This window comes from Coregonus clupeaformis, chromosome 12 (assembly GCF_020615455.1).
Source record: "Coregonus clupeaformis isolate EN_2021a chromosome 12, ASM2061545v1, whole genome shotgun sequence".
NCBI lineage: Eukaryota > Metazoa > Chordata > Actinopteri > Salmoniformes > Salmonidae > Coregonus > Coregonus clupeaformis.
Window position 1 is genome coordinate 36,992,707 of NC_059203.1, and position 17,648 is coordinate 37,010,354.

General features: G+C 40.4%; 2 protein-coding genes across 2 annotated transcripts in view; both read right to left on the reverse strand.

Moving 5' to 3' along the window:
- LOC121577584 (ubiquitin carboxyl-terminal hydrolase 4) overlaps positions 1 to 13,282 on the reverse strand; it is a 38,509-nt gene extending 25,227 nt beyond the window's left edge. Inside the window, exons 1-6 of the mRNA XM_041891311.2 lie at positions 12,750 to 13,282; positions 4,051 to 4,178; positions 3,721 to 3,851; positions 3,518 to 3,644; positions 3,247 to 3,392; positions 1,688 to 1,749 (exon numbers count right to left, since the gene is read on the reverse strand). Of these exons, the coding sequence (XP_041747245.2) occupies positions 1,688 to 1,749; positions 3,247 to 3,392; positions 3,518 to 3,644; positions 3,721 to 3,851; positions 4,051 to 4,178; positions 12,750 to 12,901 (746 nt within the window). The 5' untranslated portion in view covers positions 12,902 to 13,282. The remainder of the gene's footprint in view (positions 1 to 1,687; positions 1,750 to 3,246; positions 3,393 to 3,517; positions 3,645 to 3,720; positions 3,852 to 4,050; positions 4,179 to 12,749) is intronic.
- Positions 13,283 to 13,374: 92 nt separating this feature from the next.
- On the reverse strand, positions 13,375 to 17,184 carry LOC121578518 (ER membrane protein complex subunit 3). Its single transcript, XM_041892885.2, has 9 exons — positions 17,077 to 17,184; positions 16,229 to 16,385; positions 16,036 to 16,093; positions 15,809 to 15,902; positions 15,505 to 15,609; positions 15,121 to 15,202; positions 14,910 to 14,989; positions 14,345 to 14,427; positions 13,375 to 14,235 (listed from the first exon to the last, which is right to left on the reverse strand). The coding sequence occupies exons 2-9, from the start codon at positions 16,381 to 16,383 to the stop codon at positions 14,107 to 14,109; spliced, it is 786 nt and encodes a 261-aa protein (XP_041748819.1). The 5' UTR covers positions 16,384 to 16,385; positions 17,077 to 17,184; the 3' UTR covers positions 13,375 to 14,106.
- Between the last annotated feature and the right edge of the window lie 464 nt (positions 17,185 to 17,648).

Genomic DNA, 17,648 nt, shown 5'->3' on the forward strand with positions numbered 1-17,648 from the left:
ATTTACAAGAAATGTGAACAAAGTTGACGCATGCTTGGAGAAGACTCATTTTGTGCTTCAGTTACACTTCTCCACTCAGATGAAAATTCACAAATGGGCATTGTATTAGCAGACAGCGCTCTGACTGATGTGTTGCTAGTTTTCTCAGTGTAGCCAGCCTACTTTTCTCTGCTAGTAAAACATTGGGAAATGTAGCCCGCTACATTCTATGATAAACATTGGAAATATGATGGCCATGCATAGTTTTTGCAAAAAATACCTTGCTTTTTCATTGTAAGCTCATTTACTTGGGTGGCTGCCAGCCAAATTCCGTTGCGTTTCTGTTGTCATCTGATGTAAATTAAGCTACTATCTGCCGAATGTGTTGCACTAAAGTATTTTCTGCAAAGGCAAACTATAGTTGCACATCCCTGATCAGTCTATTGAAGAAAAAAAAAAGAAAAAAGAAAAAATATTAAATCGCGACCCCTGTCAATATACAGCTGGACTCACCTGCTCCCACTTTCTCCCGTTGTGCTATTTACAAACAAACACAACTGGCTCAACTGTTCTGGGGAACTATGGCACTCACTAACTGTAAGTCGCTCTGGATCGTTTGCCCGGCATTTTAGCTATTATGTGACGCTTGGCAGCGCCTAATCAGTCAGTTCTTTACCTGCCTGGCTGAGAGGCAGTGGGGGTGGAATGAGCATGGCAAGCAGAGCGCGAAACACCTGAGGAAATAAAACTCTGCAGTCTGCCTGGAAAGGTGACTAAAATGTAAATGTAATCTGCTTTATCTCCTAACGTATTGCACAAGTTGACTGCAGGTATTTACTTAAAAGTAGCTACAAATATTAACATTTATTGAAAAACTTAAAATAAATAGTTTCAATGGTATTGAGAAACCATCTCATGGCTAATACCAAATACCCTGGTATACGGTATACCGCCCATGCCTAACAGACAGAGAATATTGTAAATGTTGATTAAAATGGCTTAATTGTCACAAATAGGGTTGCAAAGCTAAAGTTACGGGAATCTTTAGTAATTTTTGTAATTAACAGAAAATCTATGGCAATCTATCGTAACTTGGTGATTTATATATAGTATTCATTTTTTATATCTCATATTTTCCATGAGTTTCTAGTAGATGGACCATATGGTTCAAGAGAAAATAGCCTCAATTTTAAAAGCATCTAATCAACAACGGCATTATTTTCAATAAACTCTGCAACTATTCCAACTATTGACTTTTCACACCTGTCACCAGTTTGAGGCCAAAACATTGAAAAGAAATACATAGACATAGTAAAATAAATAAGTGTGTAAAAAAATGTAAAGGATATTTCATGCTGAAACCCTCATATTAAACACCAATGGTATTCACTAAGTTGATGGTTTATATTTAGGATAATGTTTACAGCTTTGTCATTCCATTTATTTTAATTTAAAACATCTTATTTAATTATTTCATACATTTTACATGTAATAAGGCCAAAGATAATATTACAGACACCTGTGATAATCTGAAGAACCCAAAATGGCCACTAGATGTCCTGTGCTTGATAATAAAATCCTTGAAAGATACCAAAATTCTAGTAGTTTACTGATAAACTTTGAAAGTTTCCAGTAATATACCGTCCCTTTGCAACCCTAGTCAAAGTCCTACAATAGAGAATGTGTTACCATATAGCTATAAACTTACTTTGGATGGGAGGCTTGTCTGGGCCACGTGCCGTCCTCGTTCTTGCATTCAATCACGAGCACCTGTGTGGGCAACATACCAGTGAGAGCCGTGCTGAACTCAGCTGATTTCAAAAACATTCATAACATACTCAGTTAGCAGAGTTAATTGCTGCTGCATAACATAACAGACAGCAAAACAACCTCTAGGTGCAATTTCAACTGTTGGGAGAAAAAACAGATGCAGGGTGCGTACAGTGGTTAAGATGACGTTCAAGGACTTTCAAGTACTTTTTCTAGCACTAATTTTAATTTTCAAGGACCATCAATTTGTAATAGTTCCTATTTACGCAATTGTTTCTAGTCGCCACCAAATGTCAGTATATTGCCACAACCTCATTAAAAAATAAACGTTCTACTCAATAATACGTGTTTCACTACTTATTTACTACGTACATGAGTGGTAAGACAGTACTGATGATGTTGTAATTTGAGTAGTGTTGAGCAGAGTTTTGGGACATGCCTACTTGTGAACACATTTCCTATTCGCATTACTACACAATTCCAGCTTAATGACTGTATTGTATTTCATTGGGAATTTGAGAAAATACTACATAATAGCTATGAAAAACCATCTTGCTTCAGACTGGCATCTTTAATGTAGCCAGTCAGGAGAAGGGCAAGTGGGCTGTATGAGGAAAATGGCACGTGAACAGCCACCAGAACAGCAGGAGCACGGCTGCTGGTTGATAAAGCGGAATATCGCGGGCGGCCCTTGAATGAGGCAAAAAAGCTCTGTAGAGAAAAAGTCACAATGTAGAACTGGCGCCAGCGCAAGATGCAGCCTTGTCTCTTTCCACCTTCAGGGCCGATTCACCCATGCTCGCAATGTCAGAAACATTTTGTTGCACCTTACAGTGTGGCTTGGTTGGGTCTAGTGATGTAGTGGTAAAAAAAAAGTGTAAACTATACTGAACAAAAGTATAAAACGCAACATGTAAAGTGTTGGTCCCATGTTTCATAAGCTGAAATAAAAGATCCCAGAAATGTTCCATATGCGCAGGATGGAATCTACATTTGCCCGGCATTTTAGTTATTATGTGACACTTGGCGGCACCTAATCAGTCAGTTCTTTACCTGCCTGGCTGAGAGGCAGTGGGGGTGGAATGAGCCTGGCAAGCAGAGCACGAAACACCTGAGGAATTAAAACTCTGCAGTCTGCCTGGAAATGTATTCGTAAAACCAATACATTATCCTGATATTTTTCATATTAGATCATTTTCTGTTCTCCTCTCATTTTAATTCAAGTACTTTTCAAGTACCAACTTCAGAACATTTCTGATTGTCAAGGTATTGCAATATTTGAATTTCAAAGTGCCAAATTCCAGTACTTTAAGCACCTCAAGCGAACCCTGCTCAGGAGATTAAAAGTGATGACATCATTGCAGCTTCCCCTCAAAAAGATTCAAGTGTGCTGTGTGTCTAATGAAGAAAGTGCCAGTGGGCAAAGGGTCTAGCTCTAGCTGTGTGTGGCCTAGCAGTGAGTGAGTGGATGTGGGTGTTGGAGAGACAGTACTCTACCTGGCCCTGGAAGAGACCAGCATCCTGTACGGTGCTGTCTGGCTTGTTCAGCTGCTCGTACGTGTTGCTCATGTACTTGTTCCACAGTCGAGTCTCCTTCCCCGTTGGGATCTCAAATAGTGACCGCATCTCCCTCTCTATGGTGTCTTTGGACACGGCACACACAATATTTAGTTAATTAAAAGCCAGAAGTGGCTGAAGATGATGCATATCTAGTTAGTTCACACGTCAGTTGGCTCTCTGGCTCACAGTACACTGTTCTCTCTCTCACCTATAGTGTCAGCTTTACTGAAATGACGTGTGACCACATTGTCCATGTTGTCATTCTCACACAAGTTGAGCTCCAACAGATAGACCTCAACTTTACAGTGCTTGACAAACATGCCGTGTTCAACCACCTACGGACAGAAAGAGCAAGGTTAACGAGAGAGACTAAAGCAAATGGGTGAAAATATACATTTTTAATAGCATCACCTTTCTGGCGATGGGCCGCTGGCCCTCAAGGCAACCATACCAGCTGACAAATTTGTTCCACGCCTCAGTGGGCACAAGGACATAGTCCAGCTCATCTATAAGGTGCTCCTTCAGGATCTGGGTATCATGGTCTAAGGAGAGATAGAGTCAAGGTAAGTTTATGACATCAAGTTTTTAGAGTGATCAAGTATTTGGAGTGCTTGTTTATAACTAGTTGTGCATTTACTAGAATTATGCTCACAGCAGAGACAAAAGAAAACACACATGGCCTACACATAGATTAAAACACAATGTGAAATGTTGTGGAAGTGAATATGATGCCTTCATTACATGAGAACAGGCCAGAGTTGTCAACAGGGCCGGGATAGAGACTGTGCTCTCCAACATTGTACATATCCCAGCTGTCAAATCCCACATATTTTTTCCACTGCTTGAACCACCGGCTATCAATCAGAAACCTGCAAAAAGAAGTGCCTTGTTAAGATACTGTATTGGGTAGAATGAGGATGATAACTTCCAGGTTAAAATGTACAGTTCCAGTCAAATGTTAGGACACACCTACTCGTACAAGGGTTTTTCTTTATTTTGACAATTTTGTAAAATGTTGAATAATAGTGAAGACATCAAAACTATGTAATAACACATATGGAATCATGTAGTATCCAAAAAAGTGTTAAACAAATCCAAATATATTTTATATTTGAGATTCTTCAAATAGCCACCACTCGCCTTGATGACAGCTTTGCACACTCTTGGCATTCTCTCAACCAGCTTCATGAGGTAGTCACCTGGAATGCATTTCAATTAACAGGTGTGCCTTCTTAAAGGTTAATTTGTGGAATTTCTTTCCTTCTTAATGCGTTTGAGCCAATCAGTTGTGTTGTGACAAGGTATACAGAAGATAGCCCTATTTGGTAAAAGACCAAGTCCATATTATGGCAAGAACAGCTCAAATAAGCAAAGAGAAACGACAGTCCATCATTACTTTAAGACATGAAGGTCAGTCAATACGGAAAATGTCAAGAACTTTGAAAGTTTCTTCAAGTGCAGTCGCAAAAAACATTAAGCGCTATGATGAAACTGGCTCTCATGAGGACCGCCACAGGAAAGGAAGACCCAGAGTTACCTCTGCTGCAGAGGATAAGTTCATTAGAGTTAACTGCACCTCAGATTGCAGCCCAAATAAATGCTTCACAGAGTTCAAGTAACAGAGACATCAACTGTTCTAGGCACAATTAACCAGCATGGCTACCACAGCATTCTGCAGCGATACACCATCCCATCTGGTTTGTGCTTAGTGGGAGTATCATTTGTTTTTCAACAGGACAATGACCCAACACACCTCCAAGCTGTGTAAGGGCAATTTGACCAAGAAGGAGAGTGATGGAGTGCTGCATCAGATGACCTGGCCTCCACACAATCACCCGATCTCAACCCAATTGAGATGGTTTGGGAAGAGTTGGACCGTAGAGTGAAGGTAAAGCAGCCAACAAGTGCTCAGCATATGTGGGAACTCCATCAAAACTGCTGGAATAGCATTCCAGGTGAAGCTGTTTGAGAGAATGCCAAGTGTGCAAAACTGTCATCAAGGCAAAGGGTGCCTATTTGAAGAATCTCAAATATAAAATATATTTTGATTTGTTTAACACTTTTTTGGTTACTACATGATTCCATATGTGTTATTTCACAGTTTTGCTGTCTTCACTATTATTCTACAATGTAGAAAATAGTAAAAATAAAGAAAAACCCTGGAATGAGTAGGTGTGTCCAAACTTTTGACTGGTAGTGTATATCACACAAGGGTAAAACTAATGTTTTATATAAAACTTGCCTTGCATGCAGACAATTTGTGCCACTAGTTTCTAAATTATCTCTAACAATTGCTAGGTTTCCATCCAGTTGGCGACAGATTATCAAGTGAATATTCTAAAATCTGCATAAAAACAATATGCGCATTTTCACACCAGAGATGTTTCCATCAAATTGACTTGATGCAAATAAAAGGCTGTGCATGACGACGTAGTGCATATAAAAATACATTGAGGTTAAATTCCCATGTACCAAATTTTTATAAATACTACACACACAAAAAAAAAAATTCAACAATTTCAAAGATTTTACTGAGTCACAGTTCATATAAGGAAATCAGTCAATTGAAATAAATAAATTAGGCCCTAAACTATTGATTTCACATGACTGGGAATACAGATACAGTGTATTCAGAAAGTATTCAGACCCCTTCACTTTTTCCACATTTTGTTACGCTACAGCCTTATTCTAAAATTTATTAAATTAGTTTCTCAAATCGACACAATACCACCAGAATGACAAAGCTAAAACCGGTTTAGACATTTTTGCAAATAATAACTTATTCACGTAAGTATTCAGACCCTTTGCTATGAGACTCAATTGAGCTCCGGTGCATCCTGTTTCCATTGATCATCCTTGAGATGTTTCTACAACTTGATTGGACTCCACCTGTGGTATATTCAATTAATTGTGTAAAATGTAAAAAAAAGAAATGTAATTGGACATGGCTCACACCTGTCTATATAAGGTCCCACAGTTGACAGTGCATCTCAGAACAAAAACCAAGCCATGAGGTCGAAGGAATTGTCTGTAGAGCTCCAAGACAGGATTGTGTCGAGGCACAGATCTGGGGAAGGGTACCAAAACATTTCTGTAGCATTGAAGGTCCAAGGACACAGCGGCCTCAATCATTCTAAAATGGAAGAAGTTTGGAACCACCTAGACTCTTCCTAGAGCTGGCCGCCTGGCCAATCTGAGCACTTGTGGGAGAAAGGCCTTGGTCAGGGAGGTGACCAAGAACCCAATGGTCACTCTGAAGGACAACCATCTCTGCAGCACTCCACCAATCAGGCCTTTATGGTAGAGTGGCCAGACGGAAGCAACTCCTCAGTAAAAGGCACATGACAGCCCGCTTGGAGTTTGCCAAAAGGCACCTAAAGGACTCTCAGACCATAAGAAACAAGATTCTCTGGTCTGATGAAACCAATATTTAACTCTTTGGCCTGAATGCCAAGCGTCACATCTGGAGGAAACAAAGCACCGCTCATCACCTGGCCAATACCATCCCTACGGTGAAGCATGGTGGTGGCAGCATCATGCTGTGGGGATGTTTTTCAGTGGCAGGGACATGGAGACTAGTCAGGATCGAGGGAAAGATTAACGGAGCAAAGTACAGAGAGATCCTTGATGAAAACCTGCTCCAGAGCACTCAGGACCTCAGACTGGGGCGAAGGTTCACCTTCCAGCAGGACAACGACCCTAAGCACACAGCCAAGACAACGCAGGAGTGGCTTCAGAACAAGTCTCTGAATGTCCTTGAGTGGCCCAGCCAGAGCCCGGACTTGAACCTGATCGAACATCTCTGGAGACCAGAAAATAGCTGTGCAGCGAAGCTCCCCGTCCAACCTGTCAGAGCTTGAGAGGATCTGCAGAGAAGAATGGGAGAAACTCGCAAAATACAGGTGAGCCAAGTTTGTAGCGTCATACCCAAGAAGACTCAAGGCTGTAATCGCTGCCAATGGTGCTTCAACAAAGTACTGAGTAAAGGGTCTGAATACTTATGTAAATGTGATATTTCCGTTTATTTAATAAATGCGAGAGAAAAAAATTACAACCTGTTTTTGCTTTGTCATTATGGGGTATTGAGTGTAGATTGATGAGGGGGGGGAAAACGATTTAAATATATTTTAGAATAGGGCTGTAAAGTAACAAAATGTGGAAAAAGTGAAGGGGTCTGAATACTTTGTGAATGCACTGTATGCATCGGTTGGTCACAGATACCATAAAAAAAAAACGGGCCTCAGGATCTCGTCACAGTATTTCTGTGCATTGATATTGCCATCGATAAAATGCAATTGTGTTTTTGTCTGCCCATACCATAACCCTACCGCCACCATGGGGCACTCTGTTCACAATGTTGACATCAGCAAACCGCTCGCCCACATGACGCCATACATGTGGTCTGCGGTTGTGAGGCCGGTTGGATGTACTGCCAAATTCTCTAAAACGACGTTGGTAGAGAATTAACATTAAATTCCCTGGCAACAGCTCTGGTGGACATTCCAATTGCACACTCCCTCAAAACTTGCCACATCTGTGGCATTGTGTTATTGTCCCCAGCACAAGGGGCACCTGTGTAATGATCATGCTGTTTAATCAGCTTCTTGATATGCCACACCTGTCAGGTGGATGGATTATCTTGGCAAATGAGAAACGCTCACTAACAGGGATGTAAACAAATTTGTGCACAACAGGAGAAGCTTTTTGTATGTATAGAACATTTCTGGGATCTTTTATTTCAGCTTATGAAACCAAATATGTTTTGTTAAAATTTTTGTTCAGTGTAGTTAAATGGGTTTCCATTGCATTTTCAATTCTGATTGTTTTCTCACAAAATTGTTGCTTTATACAGCGAGTATGCCCACTCTGGTATTGGCACGTGCACTCTAGCTAACAGCTCTATGTGCGCGCTGTTGGCTAGAGCGCACGTAGAGCCTACATGATGAGATTATTATCTGCAAAACAGCGAGATATTTATTTTTCAAAGGCAGCCAAGCATCGTCACCAGAATAAGACCCTCAATATTTATTGGAAAGGAGCATCAAGCTCATCACCTTGCACTTTCACCACCCTGAAGTTTATCATAACTTATTTAATCTGTAGCCTAATAAACTGCATGCTTCCCCGAAGAGTCGTAGTAGGAGGACCACACGTCATCTCAAAGTTTACTTCGATATGATTGTTATTATATAAATATTTGTGCATAAAGAAAAAATAGTTTTTCCACCAACATTTCTCGCATCGTTGAATTTACCGACACAAAAAGATCCCACCTTGTCTAGCGCATTTTGTTTTGTCGACATTTGGAAAGTTTACTGAAAAATGTTCTGTTTCCATCAGGCCCGTCAAATGTACTTTACTTGCATAAAAAGGTTGAATGGAAACCTGGTTAGTGTTAGTATTCAACTGTCAACATATTATGCAACTCCAAAACAAACTGTCTTGTGCTCTCGGTCACATTCACATATAGTAACAGTGAGCTAGGATATCTTTAAATCGCATCTCAAGTAAGAATCCCTTCCACTACATAAGCTTGTTAGCAGGATTTCACATGGTCCAAAGTTCAGGCAGGGGAAACTTTATTTCTAAAGAACTCTTATTAGAATTGATAACTTAGTGACTAAATTAGCTAGGTGTACTTCAAATAAGACACATGGTACTGCAACTAAAGCCTTTATAATGCCCATCTCAGCTGTGTTTAAAATGAGGTCAAGAGTCAACATACTAGGATGCGTTTACAAAGGCAGACCAATTCTGATTTTTTTTCCCAATTATTGACAAAACATCAGATCTGATTGGTCAAAAAAACTATTAGTGGCAAAAGATCAGAATTGGGCTGCCGGTGTAAATGCAGCCATAGTCAGATACCTATCAGCTGGGCAGCTATGGGCTGCATTTAGCAGTATTTACATACACTAGCGTTGCTTTCAATTGTATTGGGTTGCACAAAAACATTCCATGGGAAGCCAGAAGTTAAATATAATTCCATTTCAATTTACTGTGCCAGTGGGCAGGACGGTTGGTCATTAGGATGGGGGAATTTGAGACAAAATATCTAAAGGATCGTATTAACAGATTTTTCAAACGTGGGTCTGTTGACCCTGCTTACCTCATGTCAAAATAAAAGTCCTGCACGTGCACCATATGTGGACAAAAAAGGAACAACTTGTGAGGGACTTATTTTGACATGAGGTAAGCAGAGGGAGTGGGTGTACAGACAAACGTTTGGAAAGTCTGTTTAATAATACGATCCTTTACATATTTTGACTCAAATTCCCAACAGTCCTGCCCACCAGCACAGTAAGTTGAAATGGAGTTGTATTTAACTTCTGGCTTCCCACTGATTGTTTTTGTGCAACCCAATACAATTTAAACCAACGCTAGTGTATGTAAATACAGTGCCTTCAGAAAGTATTCATACACTTACACATTGTTGTGTTACAGCCTGAATTCAAAATGGATTAAAAATAATAATAATCCCGTTCTCACCCATCTACACACAATACCCCATAATCAAAGTTAAAACATGTTTTTAGAAATGTTTGCAATACAGAAATCTAATTTTACATTTAAATTTTTGTCATTTAGCAGACGCTCTTATCCAGAGCGACTTACAGTAGTGAGTTCATACATTTTCATACTTTTTCGCATTGGTCCCCCGTGGGAATCAAACCCACAACCCTGGCGTTGCAAGCGCCATGCTCTACCAACTGAGCCACACGGAACCTAATTTACATTAGTATTCACTATGTAGAGTATTCATAAGTATTCAATACTTTGTTGAAGCAACTTTAGCGGCGATTACAGCTGTGAGTCTTTTGGGGTATCCAGTTCCAATGACAAAGCATTAGCTAGCATGTAAAATAGCTAGCTAGTTCACTTTAGTTCGCAGTCACTCATTATCGCATTGAACAGGGGCCTTTTGAATACACCTCGTTATGTCGTAACTAGTTAGCCGGCTAGCAAGCTAATGTGAACAGACAGGGCTAACTTGTGCAGCGCCTTGGAGCTTTGCACACCTGGCTTGTTCAATATTTGCCCATTATTCTTCTTAAACTTCTTCGAGCTCTGTCAAGTTTTGTTGATCATTGCTAGACAGGCATTTTCAAGCCTTGCCATAGATTTAAGATGATTTAAGTCAAAACTGTAACTAGGCCATTCAGGAACATTCAACGTCGTCTTGGTAAGCAACTCCAGTGTAGACTTGGCCTTGTGTTTTAGGTTATTGTCCTGCTGAAAGGTGAATTTGTCTCCCAGTGTCTGTTGAAAAGCAGACTGAATCAGGTTTTCCTCTAGGATTTTGCCTGTGCTTAGCTCTAATCTATTTATTTTTATCCTAAAAACACCCTTGTCCTTGCTAATGACAAGCATACCCATAACATGATGCAGCCACCACCATGCTTGAAAATATGAACAGTGGTACTCAGTGATGTGTTTGCCCCAAACATAACGCTTTGTATTCAGGACAAAAAGTTAATTGCCACATCTTTTGCAGTATTACTTAAGCACCTTGTTACAAAACAGGATGCATTTTTTGGAATATGTTTAATTCTGTACAGGCTTCCTTCTTTTCACTCGGTCAATTAGGTTAGTATAGTTGAGTAATTACAATGTTGTTGAGCCATCCCCAGTTCTATCACAGCCATTAAAATCTGTAACTGTTTTAAAATCACCATTGGCCTCATGGTGAAATCCCTGAGCAGTTTCCTTCCTCTCAGGCAACTGAGTTAAGAAGGACGCTTGTATCTTTGTAGTGACTGGGTCTATTGTTACATTTACATTTTAGTCATTTAGCAGACGCTCTTATCCAGAGCGACTTACAGTTAGTGAGTGCATACATTTTCATACTGGCCCCCCGTGGGAAATGAACCCACAACCCTGGTGTTGCAAGCGCCATGCTCTACCAACTGAGCTACAGGGGACCACATGGGATACCTCATCCAAAGTGTAATTCATAACTTCACCATGCTCAAAGGGGATATTCAATGTCTGCTTTTTTTTTTTACCCATCTACCCATAGGTGCCCTTTGCGAGGCATTGGAAAACATCCCTGGTCTTTCTGGTTGAATCTGTGCTTGAAATTCACTACTCGATTGAGGGACCTTACAGATAATTGTATGTGTGGGGTACAGAGATCGAGTAGTTATTCAAAAATCATGTTAACCGCAATTATTTAACACAAAATGAGTCCATGCATCTTATGCAATTTGTTAAGCACATTTTTATTCAAACTTACTTAGGCTTGCCATAACAAAGGGGTTGAATACTTTGACGCAAGACATTTCAGCTTTTAATTTTGTATTAATATTTTAAAAAATGTTCTACAAACTACATTTCACTTTGACATTATTGGGTATTGTGTGTAGATCAGTGGCACAAAATCTAAATTTAATCGATTTTAAAATCAGGCTGTAACACAACAAAATGTGGAAAAGGTAAAGGGGTGTGAATACTTTCTGAAGGCACTGCGTTGCTAAAAGCACCTACCCAGCTGACATTACCCTGTTTAGACAGACTGGGAGGCCAAAACAATCGAAATTGTCTGTAGCCTTGCCCCAAGAGTATATCAAACTTGCCATCGAGCCCAACTAAAAGGATTGCTTACTTGAGTTAAATAAACATGTTGTGAATTTTGCTATCTAGATGTATGTACCATAACAAACACAACGTTATGACCCGGCAGCCTGCTGTCTCAAGACAACTGGTTCAGAGATTTAGTGTTTAATAGTCACATGTACTGGTAGTGCCTGTCTGGTTAGCCTAACTCTACTGAGCCCACATTGGTTGGTTCCCTTCCCTTGCTGTTCAGTATGGATTTGGCTAGTTAAAGTTAAAACCTCGCAAAGATCTTGTCTGGAAACCTGTGGCCTTGGCAACTGAATATATGAGAGCGCCAGTCGCTGGGTGTTATCCAGTTCCAATGACAAAGCATTAGCTAGCTAGCTTCTAAAATAGGTAGCTGGGTAACATTTCTTCGCAGTCACTCGTTATCGCATTGAACAGGGGCCTTTTGACTACACCTCGTCATGTCGTAACTAGTTACCGGCCAGCAAGCTAATGTGAGTAGACAGGGTTAACTTGCGCAATGCCTTCGCTTGAATAGCTTGCTGGCTAGCTAACAGTAGTTATTAACTAACTACAACTAGATAGCTAGCTAGGTTGCACTAGTTCCAGTAACTATCGGGTGAGAAGTACCGTTAGCTTGTTAACGTTAGTCACGTCTACTCTGCCCCAACTAACTTCACAAATCAAACGATTTCCTGTTCAATGGGAACCGGTTTACCCGTCTCTGACAGGCCTAAGCTACTCGCTAGCTTGCTGGCTAACGTTACCTAGCTAGTTCCCATTAACTGAAAAGTAGCTCGCTGGCTAGCCTAGCTAACATTACCGTAGCTAATGGCTAACTATCTGCTAAAGTTACATTCAAAACACTTCCTTACCACTCGTCGCTCTTTCGTAGAGTTGTTTTGAGAAGTGTTCCGATACACTGTTTTTGACTGTCGGTTGAAGGTGTCGGTATTTGAGCGGCTACAGACTCAGGATCGGAGTCTGCCGAGCTACCCGACTCGGGTCCGCCTCCCTCCGCCATCATGCAGTGAGTGAACCGGAGTCGTGAGCGCGCAGTAGAAGAACCGCGGATGCACGAGCAACACAATGTTGGTGAGACTTGCGGTTTCCGTGATCTGGGGGTCGTCACTAGTTACTACAGCCACAAATTCATTAACCCCTCTATTTCTAAAATTCCCATTCCTTTCTAAACCTAACCAATTTTCACTTTGTGGCTGTGTTGTTTAGTAGAATCCGCAGAAAGTTGCTGGAGCTCGACGGTAGAGGGCTCCACTAAAGTAGCAGCAACTTCTACATTTTTTGTAACTAGATACAATTATTATCAACTTCGTAAACAAATACTTTGCTTCATATTTTCGTAGGTTAAAAGTTCACAAGTCAGGTAGCTAAATGATGCCTTCTGTGTTTGCTGTCTTCAGAAAGGTGCCAAGCCATTGCCATGACAACTGGGTTCCTTGTGTCTCTTTGCAATTAAGAGGGAATAAAACTCCACAGCGATTTAGTCAAAACAGTCTTTATACAAAAACACAAGGGAAATGTTAAAAAATAAATTGGAGAAATAAATATTAAAAATAACACATTGCATAAAACTATCACACACAGTTGTTTTCCAGCACTCAATGTCTAGATTTGCCTCATGTCAGCCATGACAAGAAGCTGCTGATGCTGCACACAAACTGAAAGAGGAATGATAAAAGATTAACTGGAATTTAATCATCAGCAATAACCATGTTTTTTTTGTTTTTTTTTACTTCAACAGCTAGTTGTCTTATGTTGCTAAGAGCCACCTATTACAAATGGGTTGAGTTACTAATAATATTACACTTTTTTCTTTTCTTCAATAAGCTCACAAATAACCAACAAGTATGACCAAACAAATGGAAGGTAGGTGGAATCAGACTACAAAGTCAAACATGATTCAAAGTAGTGACACAACACATTTTCATTCACCTTTAAAAAAAAATGTTTTTAACATTAACGTTTTTTTTTTGTAATGAGTTTTACATAGCTGAGGCTGAATCTTTCAAATAGTTTAAATTATTAACTGAACTCCATACTATAATGTTCTGTTAATTAATCTACAATTAAATGTAAATGGACAATGATGGCACTGAAATGAATGTAGATATCGTTCTCTATGTCATTTCCTAGAGAAACTCCAAGTCAGCCACTTTAAGTAAAACTAAAATGTTGTCCAGCGGCAGGTTCCCTGCAGTAATGAACTGGCAATCAGAAGATACCCGTTGGTAACTCCTTACTGAACATTCCATCCAGATCCAGTTCCCTGCTCATGAGCTCCTCCTCAACATTCTCCAGCGCCCACTGGTGGTCAGTTAGCTCAAGTGCCTCCCATTCTGCCTAAAATGGGGAAATAAACAACTGTCTGTCAGATGATTCTGCTGGGACCTGTAGGAATTGAATTCACCATAGAGAGTAAGTCGATGTTATCAAGAGTAGACAACTCTACCTTGAACGCTTTGTTGGTGTCTGCAGGCATGGCCATGGCAGCACCACTCATCTGCTCCTGCATGATCCTGGACTGGTCTGCACCTGCATGGGTCACATTACACCAGCATCAACACTATTGATACTTCATATCGCTTTGGCGTGACAAAACCAGGACTGTGAAGTATTGGAGGCCTGCCACTTCAACAAGCATTTTGCTACACCCGCTATAACATCTACTAAACACGTTTATGTGACAAATACAATTTGATTTGATTAGATTATGGAGTCATGTTCCAAATATAACCAGCCTTGCTGCTGACATGACACTGACTGGTTGCAGACTGGCCTATTATCAAATCAAGGCAAGACCGCTTGCCTACTAGAAGTCTAATTTCTCCAAATAATTTTGTTGTTTCCTCAAATCAGGTCAATGACCTTCTGTTTATTGCTTTTGATAACAAGTACTGCTGTAAGTTGGTTACAAACTATGATTCAATAATGTCACATCTAGTTTACAGAAACACATGCATCAATAACCTTTGCAGGAAAAACTAAACTGAATTATGAAGTTGGATGAAAATTACCATTATCTTGTCCTAAAATTAAGGAGTACATGCTTCGCAGCCCAAACACGTTCAGGAAATACCACGACGCTGAGCTCACCCTTAAAACAGAAATGAGGGTGAGGTTATAAATCATCAATGCTTACACTAGCAAAAGGACTCAGAGGCAGTATTACCATATTAACGTCACGGAACCCAGATAATGTAATAAGTATGTATTTCATCAACTAACCAGGAAGCATCAAGTGAGAGTAGCTCGATTCCTTGTTGCAACATGGGCTTGAAGCGCAGGGTGAGAGGAAAAGGAACCTTGGCTGTGAGGAACAAGAAAATAGTTATTGAGAACATTGTAAGTTTGGTCATTTATATAAAACCACAGTCTGTGCAAATGTTGAACAAACTGCTTATAGCAAAGAAACTAACTGGAAGCACTTAATTATATACTACTGCTATTTATCGGTTATTTCTATGTAATAACAATTTTACCATGCCATTTCTTAGTAAATACCTGGTCATTCCTGTACCATAAAAGAAAGTTGATATCGAAGCTCTTTAGTGACAATCATCATCCAAACAACCCAGTCTCAGTGCAGTGAGCGAGGAGGATGTTACTTACTTGTGACAAACCCTGAGAAGGTCCAGTTAATCCAGCCTCCGATGAGGATCATGGGAAGCACATTGGTCACGTTGCCTTTCATCATGTCTGTCAGCATGCTGGGGTCTGGACAAAGAAACAGTTAGTGTAGCTTTACAGAGTGCAATCCCAAACAAACTGAGTTGTAATTGGTGCACTATCAGAAGTAATATACTCCATATCATGTGTCTGGGTTTAATATAGAGATACACGGCCCAATACCTGCCTATCATGGTATGAGAATAGGATTATATGAGAAGGTATGATATGATTATCTTACGCTCACCTGTCATTGGGGAGGGAGGAACAACCTTTCTTTTGGTATTTTTGAAGAATCCATCTTCTTGATTATTGAAGTAAAACTTCCTCATCAAGAATGACTGAAGAAAAAGAGAGGTCTCAAAGTCTGAGCGCAACCAGTATAAATTTTTTTTTTTTTTACGTAGCAGAGTCAAACAGTGCAAAGAAGCGAAGATGTGTGGCGTTTTATGGTCAATCCAACATTGATCTCACCTGTTTTGGAATGTACTTCCCATTCTCTCTGAGGATTCTGCTCCTGATGAGAACCTGGCTGAATATTGGAGAGGAATATGTCAAAACAAACTCAGGGTAAGACATTTCTACTTTAACCCTACATGCTCTCAAGCCCTTTTATAAACTGTCAATGCACCGTCCATCTAGGCCTACATGCTTCCAATACCCTTACCTGTCTGATACCTGCTCTAACGTCAGCTTCTTGTCACTCTGAAGCAGAATGGAGACATAATGTCGAATCACCCCAACAAGGAAAGTGATGAAGACAATGGGCAAAACCACCCAAAGTCTGATATTGGAATCCAGCAGAAGCTCCGGCTCAGCCATATCTAGCAAGGTGATAAGACAGAGAACAAGTGTATGAGCAGGTTTCATAGGAATAACTTCTGATATGACAAAATCTTGAATCTTGAACTAAGTTAATATCAGCACCATGTTTCCAGAGAACTGGGCCCAGTTTCCCAACGACGAACTTAGCCTTAAGATGATTTTGGGAAACCGGGCCCTGGTGAATGCATTGCACAAGCAATTTGGCGTCTAACAAACTGGACTGTGCAGCAATTTACTCCTGTCTCCCAAGGTCGCTAACGTTAGCTAGCTAGCGAACATGAATCGCATCTTTTAGCTTACTAGCTGATTCACTGGCACCACCATGTTAGCTAGCTGCTACGAGCTAACGTTAGCTAGCTACAGTAGTTAGATCAAATACCTGTCAGTAAGTTACTGTCAATTTGGGCGTATAGCAAGCTACTTGTGAATGCACAACTAGCCAGCTCACTATATAACTTATACTGTTAACTTGTACCATCTTGGCATTCTTGCCAATTGATAAAAACAGAGAATTACAGTACTTTAGCTAGCTAGAAGAGCTGCTGGAAAGAGCTGGCTGGCTTGCTATCTAGCTACTACTGACTGTTAGCTAGCCGAGAGAATGAGGTTGAAGGATGCTATAGCTAGCTAATAATACACGATTCAATTGGTTCGGAAACAAAACGCTGCAGTGTTTGATGTTTATCTTACCGAATGTAGCTATTCCGTTGGGCAAAATACCTGTGTCGTGGTTACAGACCTCAGGCGTTGCTATGCTAATTAAAGTACTGTCTATAGTCCAGACACAGTGGACGCGTCATAATACCCATAAAACCTAGCGGTAAAACCCGGAAATGGTTCCAATCGTTTTTCCACCATTCATTTTTCCGTAGAGGATTTTAGATCTACCTCATACAAGGCCTGTGTTTCGTGTAGGCTTACCCCGGCGTGACGTTTTGATAGCCGTGGAAATCTCTCTCGGAGAAGGTCACTTTTATAAATATATTCGCCTGTAATTACCCCCCCAAAATTAAACGCTAATTAACTGCTATTGTGGCTATCATATAGCCCTACACATCCTGTCACAAGCTTTGACTTAATCACTCTTGGTGAATGTGGGAGCAATGTGAAGGTTAAGTCTTGTGATTCTTAGGGGGAACATAGTGCAACATTTGGTGGATGCCAGGTGTGGAGAGAGGCTCAGAGATATAGAATCAGTCATGATGTATCGTATACAGAGGCATGCATGAGAGCACCAGCTGTTCCGGATGATTATGTGATCA